The following is an 18,630-nucleotide window of genomic DNA, read 5'->3' on the forward strand; positions in this document are numbered from 1 at the left end:
CTTAAACCTTCATAAGGGGCTCATTTATATGCTTTATAATGGACAAAAAGCATTTTATTCATTTTTGGAGAGATTTTGGATATGTTTCTGGACCCCTAGATATTTTAGACCACTGTAGTGACGGAAAGCTTGTAATTCCCGCTTGAAAATGATGAAACAGTGAGTTTCTTGAGACAAAACAGTTGATTTGTAGTGAAATACATGATTATGTTGTGATTTACAGCAATGCATAATTTAGACATTTTGGATAGATTTGGAGATGCTGGGTACACTGCTTAGTTTTTGCATCATAAATCTATAGTAGTTCTACATATCCACCCTTAGATTTTATGAACTTGTGGTCAAGAAGTTTTTGATCCAGCACATGTATAGTTTAACCTGCTGTATATATGCAATCTCTCAGTATTTCATTGCAAACTTAAAAAGTGCAAACTCATTTTTTATTTTTTGCATTTCTGGCACTTTATTTCTTCCAAAATTATGAATATAAACTAACCTGCGTTAGTATTGTAAATTGTACAAATGTCTTGCTTCATTTAAGCCATTTTTCAAGTCTCTGTGGTGTTTACATCTGGAGTTATAAGGCTTTAAATAGGGTACCCCCTAAATGGGCAAGGAATAGCATGTGCGCTAAGGGGTTAACATGCCTCCCCATGTTGCAGTGTTTTAGCCAATGTTTCCTATAACGTTATGGACACATCTTGTAAAATTACAAGTTTGTTTTAGCTATCGATATCTCTTTTTAACATTAGCTGCATTGCCAGTTGTATGGTGTTGCCTGCTAGCTATTCGAGTGCAAAAATTGATGTGACTGGCACCCTTTCCCGGTTAGAAGGAGTAGCTAACATTAACTAACTAGCTGTATTTTCTGAGTCTTGATTTTTTAACAAGTTCGCTAGCTAGCTAGTTACATCGCTCTAGCTAATTTGTAATTTAATAGCTAGTTAGCTAAAATTAATAGCTAGTTAGTGACCACAAACAATTCTCAACTAATCTCTCAACCCAGAATCACAGAATGTAAGTTCATCATTAGCTAACTTAGGCTAGCTAACGTTAGTTATCGATAGCAGATAACTAACGTTAGCAAACATTAACAGTTTACATAAGCTAACGCTGGGTATCGATACCTAGGAAAGCTGTGTTTTTGGAACATTATCGATAACTGTCAGCCACACCATTTCAAATGCAGTTATCTTTTTTTTTATGGCAAGATGAGTTTTCTACAGTATTTTGTGATGGAAAAAAGGAGAAAAACTGAAGGAGGGAGAGGAGACGAAGAGGTACGTGCATGCAGCAGGCAGGGAGAGATTTCAATAGTCAGAGTGGGTTCCCTCAATTATTGCGTTTGGCTAACTTAGCTAACTTGTGAAGATAATTTAATGAGGTAATTTTGCGATACATTTGTCCTAGGAGCCTCAGCCACAGGTCAGCATCAATGAAAGGGACAGAGCAGTGACACATCAGACGCAGCAGGTATGATTTTAGCAAAGAGTAAGAATTGACGAAGTGACAGGAGGAAATGACATAGTTTCGGCCGCCTAGTGGTAAAGGCGGTACCGACTACAACAAAACTATACATCATGAATCCATAACATATAAAATGATATCCGACAAACACGCCACAATTTTGTATAGTAAATTCCTGCTTCTCTGCCAATGAGTTTTGCATTGCATTACAAGACTGACATTTACAAGCACCAATCTTTTCCTACGACATCAGGAGGTGTAAACAAATAGAGTTACCTGAGCAGCGATAGGTTAATTTGCATGTCGATCAGACTGTTTGACGAATCAGAGCAGAGTCTTGGCTTTCAAACGAGGCCTGAACTATCCTTCTGCTCTAAAGCTCGGCTGAGCTATGACGTCTTGAATGCAGGTCACTGCAGGTTGACTAAATTTCAAGGGGTCTAAATTTAAAGGGCCAGACTTCAAAAAAGCCTAGTTGTGGGAAAGCTCTTGTAACTTTCGATTACTTAGACATCTGCGCCAATTTTTTTTCCCCAGGTGGTAAACATGTTGGGGATCAATATACAATATGTATATAATAATTTACCCCCTAGCTGATGTGGATTTTGTGAAATAAACATTAAACCAAGGAAAGTATAAAGTGATTTGTTTTTTAAAAATATTTTTTTGCATATTATGTATGTACCATGAATATTTACTCACATATTTCATAGGTTGTGAAGTTGAGCCTTGATGGTACACATGTACCCTTCAAATCAAGCCATCAACCATGGCTCTGTAGTGTCTTACTGCAAAGTTATAAGACTTTACAAAAGAGTAGTGCAAAACAGGCGAAAATTGCCTTTTTTAAGCCATTGGGGATAAAAGGTCAAGGCATTTTCAAAAAGGAAGTCACCCTTTGCTAAAAAAGCAGACACTGCTTTTATCAGTTTAGGCCTTAGTAACGGGAAGTTACTAAGAAATTTTAATTCCATGCAAGTAGTAAGGCTCACTGCCAAGCTGTTACAGGGTGTGTACAGGAATCTAACTCAGTGTACACACAATTATCCAGTGCTTGCGGAAAACAACAGGAGGAGGCAAGGCATTGTCTTCTGAAAGTTGTTGTAACGGTGCAGTATTTGGCAAGACAAGGCCAAGCCTTAAGAGGTCATGATGGGGACAGTGGGAATCTGTACCAACTTTTGAGACTCAGGTTGGAGGATGATTCCATCCTTGCAAAATGGTTGACAGAGCGTAGGCAAGATTATTCTAGCCCCCAAGCACAGAATGAAATTCTTAACTTAATGAGCAATGCCATAATTCGAGACATAGCAAACACAATCAGGTCCCTTCTACTCCTACAATTCTCAATCATAATAGATGGTACACAGGACATCTCTAGTAACGAACAAGAGTCCATTTGTTTACAGTTTATTGACCATGACTTCGTACCACATGAACAATTCATTGGTCTTTATGGAGTGTCTGAAACAACAAGCCAGATCATCACCAAAATTGCCATTGATGTGTTGTTGAGACTTAATCTACCACTTTCTGGATTGCGAGGGCAGAGTTACGATGGAGCGTCCAATATGGCAGGAAAATATAATGGCGCATAGGCACTTCTAAGGAAGCAGCAACCACTAGCCCTCTATGTTCATTGTGGCAGCATGCTCAGCCTCTCCTCTGATTCAAGACTCTTTACATTGGGTCCACCAATTAGGTGTTCTGTTTTGGCAGTCAGGGAAGTTCAAAGTAATGTTTGAAGGGATTGCCAGGTCAGAGCGTGCCTTTAACACCACATTGAAACCTCTGTGCGCAACCAGATGGACTGTACGGAAACCAGCAATCACATCTGTGCTGAATCAATATGAGGCGTTTTTAGCTAGCTTAAAGGAAATGGCTACTTGTGCATCAAATACAGCCTCCACTGCGAATGGTCTGCTAGAGAGGTTCGGAAAAGGGAAAACGGTGTTGGGACTTTTCCTTGCATCAGCAGTCATCGGAGAGCTGAATGTCTGAACATATCGCTTCAGAAGAAAACGCAAACTATCTCAGGCATGCAAGCTGTTGTTGGTTGTGTCCGATCCTCTCTTCAAGGGAAAAGAAATGAGGAAAGCTTCCAAACCTTGTTTGAGAAGGCAACAGGCATGGTTGATTCCTTAAAAGTCGATCCCATTGAAATGCCACGCTCCAGACAGCCACCCAGCCGTCATACTGGTGCAGCAGATGCTCATACAGCCAAATCTCTAGTGGAACACTACAGAGCAGAGTATTATAAAGTTCTAGATATGGCTGACACACAATTCAGAGACCGCTTTGACCAGGATGGTCTAACCATCCTTGAGAAACTGGAGAACGCTCTCCTCACTGGAGAGCTTGATGGTGCCATTATAGACCAATACCCAGAGCTTAACAGAGAGTGTCTTAAAGTACAGTTACCCATGTTCCAGATGAAGTACACATTCACCTCCAGTGCAGAGGCAGCAGAGATACTTAGAGGGCTCCCTGTAGAACTTTGAGGTTTGTTTGATCAGGTTGCTGTTGGTAGTACCCGTTTTCTCCTGTGAAGCTGAGAGAAGCTTCAGCGCCCGCAGGAGGCATAAGACGTGGCTGCGATCAACCATGACATCGCCATCTGCTATGTCCACGAGGACAACTTTGACCTTTTTAATAGGAAGTTCATCTGCCAGCAATTTACTGCCTGCAGTGACAGGCGTAAGCATACTTTTGGTTACTTTGCCTAGGCTGAACAGGAGAAAAAACACCCAGAAACAATGTTCTTTACACTAGGTTTCCTTGAAACAGCTGCCACATGTTCGTTTAGCAAAACCTCCACACTCTGTTCTTAACCTGATTATCTATACTGTTTCATGACTCTCAACATGTGTAACTTTGAGATTATAGCCTGCTCTTTTGGTTGATGCGTGCCGTCTTGTGGATTTGGGAAGACGTTTAAGTTAGAGTCTTCCCAAAATCCACAAGGGAGCACGCGCCAGCCAATATGGTTGCTCAAATGCATGAATAAAGGTCAACACCTAGATGCTCTCTATTGAGCTAAGTTGCCTATTGGCTTAGTATGCATGTGTGTGTGTACACATGATGTAAACTACACAACGTACACATGATGAAAGTAACAAAACAGTGTAGATAATCAGGTTAAGGACAGAGGGTGGAGGTTATGCTTAACAAACATGTGGCAGCTGTTCTATGTTTTATTGATCCCTGGTATATGCAGAGCGGATCATCTAAATATACACTTCATTTTAAAATTCATTTTTAAGCAAGCTGGCTAGTATTTTTTATTTATTTAAACAAATATGAGACAGTTACAATAAAAAGTGCTTTAAAAAAGAAACATTGATGTGCTGGAGGAGTCTAAAAATCCAAGGGGCTTACAGCCGACCCCCCCAGAAATATAGATTAATCTGCTACATTGGGGAAAGCGATATTAACAACTATGTACATATACACACATACACATACATGCATACCTATACACACATACATAAATATATACATACACATACCGTACCTACATTCGTACACGTACATACATACATACATACGTACACATACACGTATACACATAAATGTTGCTGATGAAACTAGATTGATTTCATTATCATTAATAAAAATGTTGTCTCTTTCTGTGCAATATTTGTTCTCAACTTGTTCTCAAAAATAATTAAATTTGAATTTTGAAAGAAAAATCTCATAAGTCACCATGTCAAAAGCTTTTGACAAGTCTAAAAATATTTTAATATATTCTTTTTTCAAGAGCAGATGTAATCTTTTCTCGAAGCTGGTGAAGAGTCATGTATGTAGAATGATTCTTTCCGTATTGATGTTCATACAAAATATTGTTGAAAAGTCATGATTTAAAGATGAGAGAAAATGATGGAAATTGTCAATTTTTGGAAAGGCTTCATATGCTAAAATGGAGAGTGGAGAAGATGTTTGTCTCTTTACAAAAAGTTGAGAAAAGAGTTGAACTGGTTTTCTGAATAATAATCGCATGCAGTGGGCCCATAGGAGTAAGCATTGTAAGGTATACTTGACTGGTTGTCATACAAGTCAACATTAGAGTCATAATTTGAAGACAAGAATAAATATGGGTTAAAACAATTATAGTCTTTACAGACATTTTGAAATTCACATTTTTTAATAAGATTGACTAGTCATTGCCTAAGGGGGATCCAGGGGAGAGATTGTCCATAATCGTAGCTGCTCGTCCAGGCTACGGTGACCTCTCGCCTTGATTACTGCAACTCTCTCCTTGTAAGCCTGCCAGCTTGTGCCATACAGCCACTACAGATGATTCAGAATGCCCGACTCATCTACAACCTTCCCAAATTCTCCCACGTTACTCCCCTGCTGCGATCACTCCACTGGCTACCGGTCGCTGCCAGGATCCAGTTCAAAGCCCTGACCCTTGCCTATACTGCTGCCAACAGGACAGCCCCCATCTACTTGCAGGACATGACTCGATTCTATGTGCCTGCTCGACCACTCCGCTCTGCAGCAGCAGGGCGCCTTGTAACCCCTCCCACCCACCCAAAGGGATCACAGAGCTTCTCCACCCTAGCTCCCCAGTGGTGGAACGAACTCCCCGTCCCTCTCCGAACCTCCCCCTCACTACCCATCTTCCGCTGTGGCCTGAAGACTAATCTCTTCAGACTATACCTAGACTAACCACCACCATGCTGTATATCCCCCCCCCCCTTTTCATGACACTTGTTACATGTTGCCCCATCCCAGAACTTTTTGGTAATTTGTATTTGTCCTAATACTGTAGCTTATTCTTCTGCCTAGTTGGCTTTGCAGAGGTTAGGTCTGAATAGTGTTCACTGTGTGAACTAAACTGTGTTCTTGGTTAGAAATAGCTGTACAAAATAAGTATTGTACCTTACTGAACCTGTGTTTAGCAGTTGTCTATGACCATGAAATGCACTTTTTGTACGTCACTTTGGATAAAAGCATCTGCCAAATAAATGTAATGTAATGTAAAATGAGCCCAAGTTACATGCTTGTCAGTTTTCTTTAACACAAACCTAGGACACAACACATTTTTACCAATATTTTACACATTTGTTTATAGACGCTTTCATCTGATGCACGCGCGTTGCCAAGGTTATGTGCTTGGCCCTAAGTTAACTTCCGCTCTATGTTTGTTTATTATTGGGTTCGTGTTTACTGGCTAATATGGCACCGATTACAAACGGAGTGAAAGTTAAACTGATGAGCAGACTGACGTTGGGCTCAGGTTGTTGTGCTGTGGGGTGCAACCTGGAACAAATGCCATTTCGAAAATTTGTAAAAATGCATAATTTAACTTTGTAACCCCAACTAGGGAATTGTGAAACGAATTGCTTGAATCCCTGCGATTATTATAGCTGGTGCTTGCCCATTGTTACTTCGTATTTTTGAGAAATAACCGTGGACATCGGATATATACCTATTAAAATGTAAGTCCTGTAAAAATACACATAATAAACTATATTTTTTAAAAAGTCAACTTCATACATACACATTTAGTAATACTAATACAGCCTTATTTACTATATCAACTTTAAGACAAGCAACACGCGTGTAATTATGTCATCGCGATCCATTAAAGCCAATGGCGCAGACGATCCTGCGACTTGGGTTACAACTAAATATGTACGTATTCCTGGACGTGCTGATAGCGACCACCCTTTCTCATATTAACCTCAAATATGCAAGATAGGAAGGACACTTATACAGTATGCTAGCAAATTTATGAAGTTCTATTCATTTATATGGGGTGGTCGATAAACGTCCCCTTAGCAACCAAAAGCTAGCACTGGACCACCTCTGACTTATTTGCTGGCACAGAAAAAAAATCGTGAAAATACTGGAAAAATAACCACGGGAGGATAACAAGGACATTTTTCCCACATAACTAGGTACAGGTTGTTACCGATATTTTGTCTATTTCATATATAGTTGCAAATCAGTTTACGTTTTCCTGTTTGTCAAACGAAGGTGGTCGAATAGGTGCCCTCACTCTACTGACTTTGTTTCAGGCAAACTCATGATAAGCGATAGCTAGCTAGCTGACCAGTAACAAGCCTTCAATAGTTATGAACAATTAGCCAACTAAACTGATTGTAGCTAGCTAGCTAGCTAAACGTAGCTAACATTGTATACATTATACACAGTAACGTTAGATCAATGCTAGTAGATACGCTTTAGCTACGTTTTGAACGTCATGATACCCGTTTCCAGTGACTTGACAGCGTTACATTGCCTGATCATTTTTGTTGTGGTAACCTAGCAAGATAACCCAAACTAGAGCCACAATGTTTTTCCATCAATGCATGCTATACTAAATAACCTACAGTAATTGCATTGGCTACACATGCTGCCCCACTAGCCCCAGTTTGTGTCTCATATAATCATAGTTTTTAAGCAACGTCATAGAAAGAGTGCACTTTTTACACAGGAATGTGCATGTAACCAGAATAGTTATGGATTATGCAAGGAATGTATGATGCTCAGCAAGGTGCAATACTGTCAACACTATCTGTTTCTGTAATGTTTTTCTGGTAGTGTAACGTTATCGCATTTGAGTTTGGCCAAGTAACGGTTCTTTTCTTCGACTGGTAAGCCCAAATAATACTGGTTAGACATAGTTTTAACTAGCTAGCTAACGCAATTTACTTGTTATTTATTTTGCTTGTTATCAGAAATAGTCTAGAGGGACTCTGTTGCTATTGATTGTTTGCGGAAGTCTGCCGGAAGTTAAGTTAGGGCCAGAACAACGCACATGCGCAGTAACGTTTGTTTATGTTGTTACCGTTGAAAGCGTCTATACACTGTACACAAACATACATATCGTAACCAGTATTAGTTGACAAAAGAAATGCATTTTTACTAATGTGTGAATAATAAAGGAAAGGGACAGCATTTAACGGGTGTAGATGTTATGGCTGTCCTCTTGTCCTGACTATGCATATGGCAGGTTAGCTTGCACAACACATTTATATCAGACTATAACAGCAGTAGCTAAGAGCGTGGTAATAAATTGAGGCAAAACATATGCCAATTTAACAAAGAAAAATAACACTAGCAACAAAAAAAAGCTATTTGAATGATAAACATCTCATGCGATGCATTAAATTAAAATTTTATATTTGATTTGTGTAGGTGAATAATTTTATGATTGTCTACATAAAATGTAAATTACTTTATTGAACCAATATCAATATGAATTGATGATATTAGATAAATATGCTGCTCTCTGGTTCTATATGTTGAACACTTTCTGTTGATGTCTTTGTGTCTGATTTCTGGACTTGTTCCGATTACAGTGGAATTAGTTAAAAAGTCCTTGTCCTTCCTGAGTGTGAACCATCTCATTTTTGTGTTGGTGTAGGGCCCTATTCCTTGTAGCTGGCTAACTGTGCCATGTGAAAAACTGAGTAAAACCCAGAAAGCCCCCAAATCTGGAACATGAAATAAAATTTTAAAAAAACACTGTTCCTGGTTTTATTCAATGCAGTTATGAGGAATAGGGCCCAAGTCCCAACTCTGAAAACCACCTGTGTGCACATCAGTCAGGCTGCATGGCTAAGGAAGGGGTACTGAGTTTTACGGTCATATTATTTGCTATATTTGTTAGCTAGCACCCTCTCAAAACAACCAAGCTACCTCATACCTACCCTGCTCAAAATGTTGAAAAAATTGATTGGATGGTATATTATTAGTGTCCCCCTCTATTATCATCACAGAGAAAATTTACTGTTTGTGGTCCCTCCCAATGTTCAAATGAAACCTACGCCCCTGCGCCTGGGTACCATCCAAAGTAGCTGTGCGTAATACCACACGTTGTTTACGGTGTAGTACAATTTTTAGTACAATCATGCTCGATTGACGATTAATTTATTCAAAAGGTGACAGTATAAGCTTTTTAACGATGTATAATATGTCTAATTTTACTGTTGGAACAGCGTTTTATAGCCCAGTCGAAACCGAAAGTTGTGAATCATCATTGCCACCTTATGCATTCACTCTGAGGTAGCAGTAAAAGACACTGCATAATTTCTTGGAAAATATTATTATTATTATTATTATTATTATTAAGGACTTCTGAGCAAAGCTAAGCCATTTGTTCGCTGATAGACCAAGCTGACATAGTAAGACAGAAGAGGAGAATGACAGCTTCTGCCGCTGCCTCAATCTACTGAACACATAACATTTCATCATCGCTATGTAAGTATTACTGCTCAAAATATTTTGGTTATATACGTTATTTTTGAAATTAAGTGTCTTTAAATAGGTTAGTGGTATTTTATAATGAGGACATTTCACACTGTAATGTAAGTGCTCCTTGGTAGCTCAGTAGTGTTTGTGTTTCATGCACTGGATATGAAGTGAAAGCTGGAACATCGGCAAAATGTGGTAGATGGTTGAATATTGTTTTAATGTCGTCCCATCCCCATACAAGAAAACATTACATACTGTAGAGTACAGAAAAACATACTAGAGCTAATGATTCCACATTTAGGTACTGTAGCATATTGTGTGACCATGTTTTTGCATTATTTTTTTATCTGATATCAAGGTTTCATCGTAAACCTTCATAAGGGGCACATTTATATGCATTATAGAAAAAAGCATTTTAATCATTTTTGGAGAGCATTTGGATATGTTTCTCTAACCCGAACCCTAGATATTTTAGACCACTGTACTGACGGACAGCATGTAATTCCCACTTGAAAATGATGCAACAATGAGTTTTGAGTCAAAACAGTTGATTTGTTGTGAAATAGGCTACATGATTATGTTGTGATTTCCAGCAATGCACAATTTAGACAATTTGGATAAATTTGGGTACAGTGCTTACTTTCTGCTTCATAGACCTTTAGTAGTTACAAAAATCCACCCATAGGAATTTACACATTTGTGGTCAAGGAGTTTTTGATCCAGGACATGTAGTTTAACCTGTTTTATATATGGGAACTCTCAGTATTCCTTTGCAAAATAAAAAAGAGTAAATTAATTTTTGATTTTTTTCCTAGACAATTGCATTTGTCTTTATTTCTTCCTAAATTATTAATATAAACTAATCTAAGTTAGTATTGTAAATGGTACAAATGCTTAATTCAAGCCACCTTTCAAGTCTCTGTGATGCTCACATCTGGAGCTATAAAGCTTTAAATAAGGTACCCCTTAAAGGAGTAACGTGGTGGTTTTCACACTTTCTCGGTTTTATGTGCTATTTGCACAAGAGGCATTGAAGAAACATGATGAGTAAAGTATTATGTCCGTTCTTTATTTTTTGAGAAATATGCGTTTTAAATTTATCGTCCTAATTTCAGGCGTTTGAGAATGTTATCAACTTAGTGCGTCACGAGTACAGTAACCACTCCCCTTTCCACGCCCCGTAAAGAAATCTGACTGGACACACCGTCCTGCTACAAGAAAATATATAACTTTAAAAGGTTTAATTCAATATTCTGCTGGGACTTGTGTCGTTTATTGAGGGTGTGAAAGAAAATTTCGGTGCAGCTGACTATAATCAAATGTTTTTCAGATTTACGGTTCGATTGAGCAAGTATCATTCAAAGTACATTTTTATGGGTTAGTACTGTCCGATTGTGCTAGCTACTTCACATTAACCTTGTACGGCGATCAGTAAAGGCTAACAGCACAGCACCATTTAATTACTGTCACTTCTATCACCACTGTAATAAACTAAAAAAAAGGCGACAAACTACCTTTTCTGTGAGAAATGTATTATCGAGCTCACGCGCATACACTGCTGGTGACATTCTAAAACTACGTTTTACCATCCCTACAGTCAGTCAGATTGCTGTGATAGCTCATTCTAAATGGATAACTCGTGACCCATAGTTTGTGCCGCTGGCTTACAGGCAAGATAAGGCAAATATTTGACTAACGTTAGGTTCACTTATTAGAGTGCCTTTTAAGGACTATTAGACAATCTCTGGTTGGTCGTATTCATTTATAGCTAGCTAGCGAACGTTAGCTAGCTATGTAGTTTGCTTTCATAATGTAATGTTATCGATAACGTTAGCAAGCTAGTTTGCTTTCATAAGGTTTTATCTTAACTTGGCTGGCTAGCTAGCTAGCTAGCAAAAATTATTATTGGATATAAGTCCACGTCCTTAGCTGTGGATACTTTATATACTAAGTTAGCTAGCTTGTGAAAATTCAGTGTCCCAAGATAAGCTCGTATCATGGAGGTAGCTATGGTAACGGGGCACGGTCTGTCAATCATAGCTAACTGACAGTTCTCATTACCACGCCCGGACAGTTCAGGTGAACTTTTATAGTGGGGAATTTAGGCTTAGAAAAATATGTTTTAAAATACATTTAAATGACTGAATTATAAAAAAATTATGCACATTTGTTTTGTTGTTGCCGAAAGACAACTGGCAAGTGTCACATTCAACCACCATGTTACTCCTTTAAATGGTCAAGGATTGACCAGATTTGGCATGTGCATGAAGGGGTTAAAAGACCTTGAAATATCTGTGTTCATAGAACGCAGTGCATTTTGGCTTTATTTGCATTAACGCAACCACTGATGATTCTTCACATCGCAATTAGAAAGACACCCAGAAGTTACAGAGTTTGCTAGCAGCAAACACAACTAACTTACTATGGCTAATTCCTGTTATAATCCCATCCCCTCTTGATGACAGACACCTTCTCGACCCATCGCTGAGTTTAGCTACTTTGGTAAAGTTATGAATAACAACACTGTCCGACGTTGACAACAAGTCGTACAAACCAGTTTGTTTGAAGCATAGTGAAGCCTTAACATTTTATGTCCTGTTTCCAACTTTCAATGAAAAGTTAAAACTTCTCTCGGATAACCTCCCTAATCTGAAGAACGAGCTCTTAGAATTATTATATATATTTGTTGGCAAAGTCATCCTGTTCATTTATGTAGTGTGTATCTCCACTCGCCGTTGTGCATTCAAAAAGTGTATTGTTGCCCTTGTGCATTCAAAAGGTTTAACATTTATCCTGAACACAGATAATAATTTAATAAAAATTGTTATCGTTGACAGATTCTAAAATGTATTTATATATTTTTTGAATACTATATACAGCTTAAGCAGAACTTGCATTAAGCACTCACGCCCATCTCTAGTCATTGTTAAGTTGTTAGTGGTATGGCATTAGAGACTGAGCACCAGGCTCAAAATAACATTATAAAATCACAAATATTCAAAATAACATCAAAACAGAGCAAACACAAACCTTTAGATTTTGGAATAAGTTCTCCACAGTTGAGAACCTTGACTTCAGCATATGGCCTACTGCTGGCATCTGTCTTCTGAATTTCAATGGTCTTAATCACTTCCTGGCCAGAGATCACTTGACCAAAAACCACATGGACTCTAGAACATACATTGATGCATCAAAATCACGATAAGAATTCAGGTTAAAATCATGTAGTAAAAATATTAAAAAGACAAGAACACACGTCATTTTAAAAGCTATCACTTAACTAGCAAGATGGGCCGCACATTTGCAGTAATACCAACTATGTTATTGAGATACAGGAATAGCAATGTAATGGATTAATCAAAGACTATTCTTCATTACACAATCACGTCCATCAAGCTTAAAAATGAAAAAGATTAATTTCATTTTGGTTCACTTAACGTTGCACCCCTTTCAGAGAAATGTAATGACTCAAATTACCTTCTAGATGAAGCTCTATATGTTAACCTAACCTTAATAAGATGTTTACCGCTATGTAACCTTGTGCCCAGTTCCTGAGCTGAAATAATGACCAGTGGGTTACAGTAATGTTTTGTACCTGCGACAAAATGTGTTTCTTTTATTATTACACACATGAAGATTATATCTTTGGGCTATATCTGTACTGTTTTAATAAACAATTTAAGAGGAGCAGGGAGAAGGAAGAGATTAAATTATCAGAGCTGTGTTCATTACGTTGCCTTTTAGTCTAAATTTAAGACGTGCGCGTTCATGTTGCGGTAGATGTTTTGGTCTAATGCATTCTGAATGTGGGTGAAAAAAAATCAGATCACAAAGCCTGGAGATGTGAAAAGTACTGCCTCTTGCGTCAATCTATAGTTACTTGAAATGGAATGGAATTTACTTTAGCGACAACCGATTATTTATTTGTTAACGTCAACGATTGTTGACCAAAGTAATTATTTAAAATTTGCATCTCCATAAAGAACATAGTCAAATTGTGCCATGCAGACAGAAAAACTTAACTTAGCTTTTTGGATTACTTACCCATCCAGATGAGGAGTAGGTTTTGTTGTTCTATTCATCCAAAAAGATCCGAAAACCATAGGAGGTTGAACCACAGAAAGAAGCAAAGAAGATAAGAACAAAATCGGTTTACCCAAAGTATTTCAGTTGAAATGCATGAAACACTGAAAATACATAAGAAAAACAACTTCTAGCATTCTTACTTACATGAAAAACTGTGACCCATTTGTATCTTTGCCTCTGTTTGCCATAGACAGAAGATATTCCTTGTTGTGTTTGACCGAGAAACTCTCATCTATGGAAGAAATGTAAAAATGTGTCAGGTTTCTTTCCAAAATCCATGAGACCAATTTCTGAAAGACTGATACAAGTTATAGAAACCTACCAATGAAACCAAATGAATCATCACATGTAGAAATGCATTCAACACAGCAAACTAGAAATTTGTATTTGCAAAAACACATTTTCAAAAATATATTTAATGGATAAAGGTGCTATAAAACTCACATTTGCCAATAGTCACAACTAACAACAGCACATGACAGAAGTTTACGCTACACAAGGGGACCGGGCCATCACTATCTTATTTATTGGCTGTTGCTCTTGCTATGTCCATAAATCAAAACAATGAAAGTTAATTATATTTCAATACGTTCACTAAGCTGACACACTTATCCAGAGTTACAAACATTAGTTTAAGCAGGATTTCTATATTGAGGGAGGATGATTCCAAGGGCCCTGACTCACAGGGGCTCTCCAGGAAACATTACAAAATATAGTATTATAACATAGGATTTTCGGGAGTGGTGTGGCCCAATATGGCAGCCAAAATTTGTGGTGGCAACACCCCTGGTACGGAGAACATCAGCGTAATCTCAGGAATACAAAAATGTGGTATCACCACAGAAGAAGGCACCAAAGGTAGACACCCATTTATAATCAGTAAGTGTTAAGTAAAAAAAAAAAATTAGAATGAATGAATGAATGAATGAATGAATGAATGAATGAATGAATGAATGAATGAATGAATGAATGAATGAATGAATGAATGAATGAATGAATGAATGAATGAATGAATGAATGAAAAAGTACCAAACATTTTATTTCCAGCAATTCTGTGGTTATTACGAACATATCTAATGCACCATTTAAATGTGAATTTAATCCATTTAAATGTGTCAAATGCATTACCGTCAGACAGCTACAAATAAACACTGTTCATCCTTGTAATAGCCTACCTGCCAAAACAGCTAACAGAATGATTACAAACAATAGCCACTTTTTTATCTCCACAATAGCTTATGATTGTGATATAGTAGCTATTGGTAACAAAATGTAATAAAGTAAGGACATGCCCATGCTATACTCTGATTTAACAATTTTCACTATTGGACTCTGTAGTAGCCATTAGCCAAGGACAGCACTGATCCTCTTGGGTGAGGCATGCTCACTGAGCCCCTCCCGATGGTGTGGCCAAAAGCAACAGTTCCTCAACTGAAAATGGTCGAAACTCTGAGGAAAAAATCTGGGAAGGAACCGGGTCCGCGATGAGCTACACTGTAGCTGCAACTGTAACACTCTCCCTCCCCCTAACGTCTTCATATTGCAATAACGAACACTTGCCTGAGTGGGCTAAAATTAAATGCCAATGGCTTAGCTCGACTCTTTGATTGATATAATTTAGCCTAAATGCTACGTTAATGAAAGAGTATGTTTTCAGTATGCATTTCCCAATGGATTCTGCACCAGCAAACTGCACATTAAATAAAAATTGTCCTACACTGCTAAATTTGGTGCTCTTTTAATAAAATAGCCAATAGATTTTATTGTTATAACCAACGCTTTGTGTTAAAAAACTGAAATATCACATTTCCATAAGTACTGAGACCCTTTGTTATGACACTCAAAATTGAGCTCAAGTGTATCCTGTTTCCACAGATCATACTTTAGATCTTTCTACAACTTGATTGGAGTCCACCTGTGGTAAATTCAATTGGACATGATTTAGAAAGGCACACACCTGCAACCATGCCCAGAGTGGGACCAACGAAAACCAGCGGATTCCCCGGACCCCCAAGTCTTTCCCCTGCTCTCCCGAATATTCCCTCTCCCCCCTCCTCCCCCTCAGGAACATCTCTGGGCGGCTGAGAAAGACCCTGTGTGAGCAGAGTGATGTAATTTCTGATACCAACCACCATCCACTGCCTAGCAGCCATGCCAACGTCACTCCCCGGAATCTGAGAAGGACCTTAGGTAAACTGAATGATACCATCCACTATCGAACTGCTCCACTGCCCAGCAACCATGCCCCCTCCTCTCCCCAATCATCCCTCCCCTCTCTCCCCCCCTCCTCCCCCCTCAGCTTTATCTCTGGTCGGCTGAGAAAGACCTTAGCTGAGCTAAGTGCTGATACCACCGTCACCGACAAAACAGCAACCACCGGCACAACATCCATATCAACTGATACCCCCAGGGTCCCTGCCAATGTTATACCGGTTCCTCAAATTCTACCGAGCTGGGACCCATTGAGAATCTCACTGGCTCCTCCTATAGGCCAGGAGGTCCTACTTTGAATCCCGGGTTTCATGCCAACCCACTCCCCATTCCTGTCTTATTAGGCTACCGTAGTGGGCCAATAGGTGGCATTATTAGACCGTCTCGTTATGCAAATGTCTGCAATCACATTATTGTCCCTATCACTACTGCAACACATCCGCCAGATAACTCGAAGGGAGCAAATAAGCTTAACGTAAGTCTGCTAAATGTTAGATCTTTGTCTAACAAAAATTTTATTATCAAAGATATGATCTCGGATAGCAAGTTGTCTCACAGAAACATGGTTGTCGTCTGCAAATGTAGCAAGCCTAATTGAAGGTTGCCCACCAGATTTTAAATTGCCACAAAATCGACCTTGGGAATTTCTCCTCCATCGCGTTTCTAGCATTAGAAATTAGAGCCGCTGTGCCAGTGCTTGCCATAACAGTCTATTGTCCACCAAAACACTGCGCAAACTTTTTACCTGAACTCTGATATTTTATCCATTGTAGTCACTAGATACGACAAAATACTTTTAATTGGCGATTTTAACCTACATGTAGATAAGAGCAACGACTCAAATGCAACAGAGTTTTTAAACCTACTTGACACATTTAACCTTGTCCGAAATGTAAACTTACCAATGCATAAACATGGACACACATTAGATCTGGTTATTTCCAAGGGGGTCGACATCAACTTATCTGCAGTTACCAATGTTGTTTTTTCAGACCATTTCTGTATTTATTTTGATGCCGTACTCTCTCAGGTGAGAGATAAGAGATAAGAGATAAGCACGCACCATTAAGAAGCACTTCCTAGATGTATCCACAGGTGCCAAATTCTCAGATCTAGTGTGCACTATGTTTCTTAGCATGTGCTCCAGAGTACACAATCTTGTTGAGCAGTTTAACAGGATGCTTAAAGACTCAATCGATACTATCGCTCCTATCACAGAAAAGAAAATGCTTAAGAAAAGACATGTGCCTTGGAAAACAAATGATATTTATGAACTAAAAAGAGTCTGCAGAAGGGCAGAACGTAAATGGAGGAAAAGTAAACTGTACTGTAAACTGTAAACTGTACACCTGGATATCTTTAGAGAATATCTTATTGCATACAACAGAGCTGTGCGTGTTGCGAGAAAAACTAATTTTTCAAAGCTCATCACTGACAATGCGCATAACCCTAGGATGCTGTTTAAAACCATTGACAGCCTATTAAATCCAGATGAAAGCCCAGCTTGCCCCAGCCAAGCCTCCGCTTCAAAATGTGAGGAATTTTCCTTATATTTTAAGGACAAAATTGTCAAGATAAGGTCCACAAAGGAGTACAGTTGCTGCCCACCAAACGGACCCTAAAGTCTAGTATCCACTGCTTCACAATGACTAGTGAAAATGAACTCAACAGGACTGTTTCACAGCTGAAGCCAACCACTAGTTCTTTTGATCCAATTCCCTCTAGATTTCTTAAAGACAATTTTGACTGTCTGCTGAAGAATATACTACTCATTATAAATCTGTCCTTAAAATCTGGCATTTTTCCAAACGCTTTTAAGACTGCAGTTGTGAGGCCGTTGCTTTAAAAAAAGCCTAATCTCGACAGCTCTGATTTTAACAACTTTTGGCCCATCTCAAATTTACCTTTTTTAAGTAAAGTATTGGAAAAAGTGGTCTTTAAGCAAATTAATTAGTATCTTAATGGAAACAGCATCCTAGAAAAATTTAAATGAGGTTTCAGAGCCCACCACAGCACAGAGACAGCATTAGTGAAAGTCATAAATGACTTGAGAGTTAGTATTGATTTGAATAATGTGTCCATTTTTATTCTTTTAGATCTAAGCGCTGCATTCGATACAATAGACCATGGTATTTTGATTGATAGGCTTGAAAATTGGGTCGGACTCTCAGGCAATGTTTTAAATTGGTTTTATACATATATTACTGGGAGACAGTTCACTATAAAGTTGGATGATCACTTCTCTGAGCATGTTAGTATGGATTGTGGCATCCCACAAGGCAACATCTTGGGACCCCTCCAGTTCTCTCTGTATATGCTGCCTCTCGGAGATATTATTCGCAGGCACAGGGTGAATTTTCATTCCTACGCTGACGACACTCAGCTCTATTTGTCTGCGAAGCCAAACGACCCAAGTCCACTTTAACAAACTGCCTCACTGACATTAATGATTGGATGAACAGTAATTTTCTAAAATTAAATGAGAATAAGACTGAAGTTCTACTAGTCGGTCCCAAATCAAAAATAAATTTAGTTCATTCAAGGCTGGGCACTTTGGCTTCACAGACAAAAACAGAGGAAAATAATCTGGGTGTCATTATAGACTCTGATCTAAATTTTAATTCTCATATCAGCAGTGTCACAAAGTCTGCCTGT

At 38.6% G+C, this 18,630-nt stretch overlaps 1 protein-coding gene across 6 annotated transcripts in view; it reads right to left on the minus strand.

The window, feature by feature from the left end:
* The window catches only part of ppig (peptidylprolyl isomerase G (cyclophilin G)), a 107,719-nt gene that overhangs the window by 52,897 nt on the left and 36,192 nt on the right, over positions 1-18,630 (minus strand). For all 6 annotated transcript variants that reach the window (XM_035410015.1, XM_035410010.1, XM_035410014.1 and 3 more), the window contains 3 exons: positions 13,909-13,996; positions 13,723-13,752; positions 12,709-12,848 (listed from right to left, as the gene is read on the minus strand). In XM_035410015.1, coding sequence (XP_035265906.1) covers positions 12,709-12,848; positions 13,723-13,752; positions 13,909-13,996 — 258 coding nt within the window. The remainder of the gene's footprint in view (positions 1-12,708; positions 12,849-13,722; positions 13,753-13,908; positions 13,997-18,630) is intronic.

This window comes from Anguilla anguilla, chromosome 3 (genome assembly GCF_013347855.1).
Source record: "Anguilla anguilla isolate fAngAng1 chromosome 3, fAngAng1.pri, whole genome shotgun sequence".
NCBI lineage: Eukaryota > Metazoa > Chordata > Actinopteri > Anguilliformes > Anguillidae > Anguilla > Anguilla anguilla.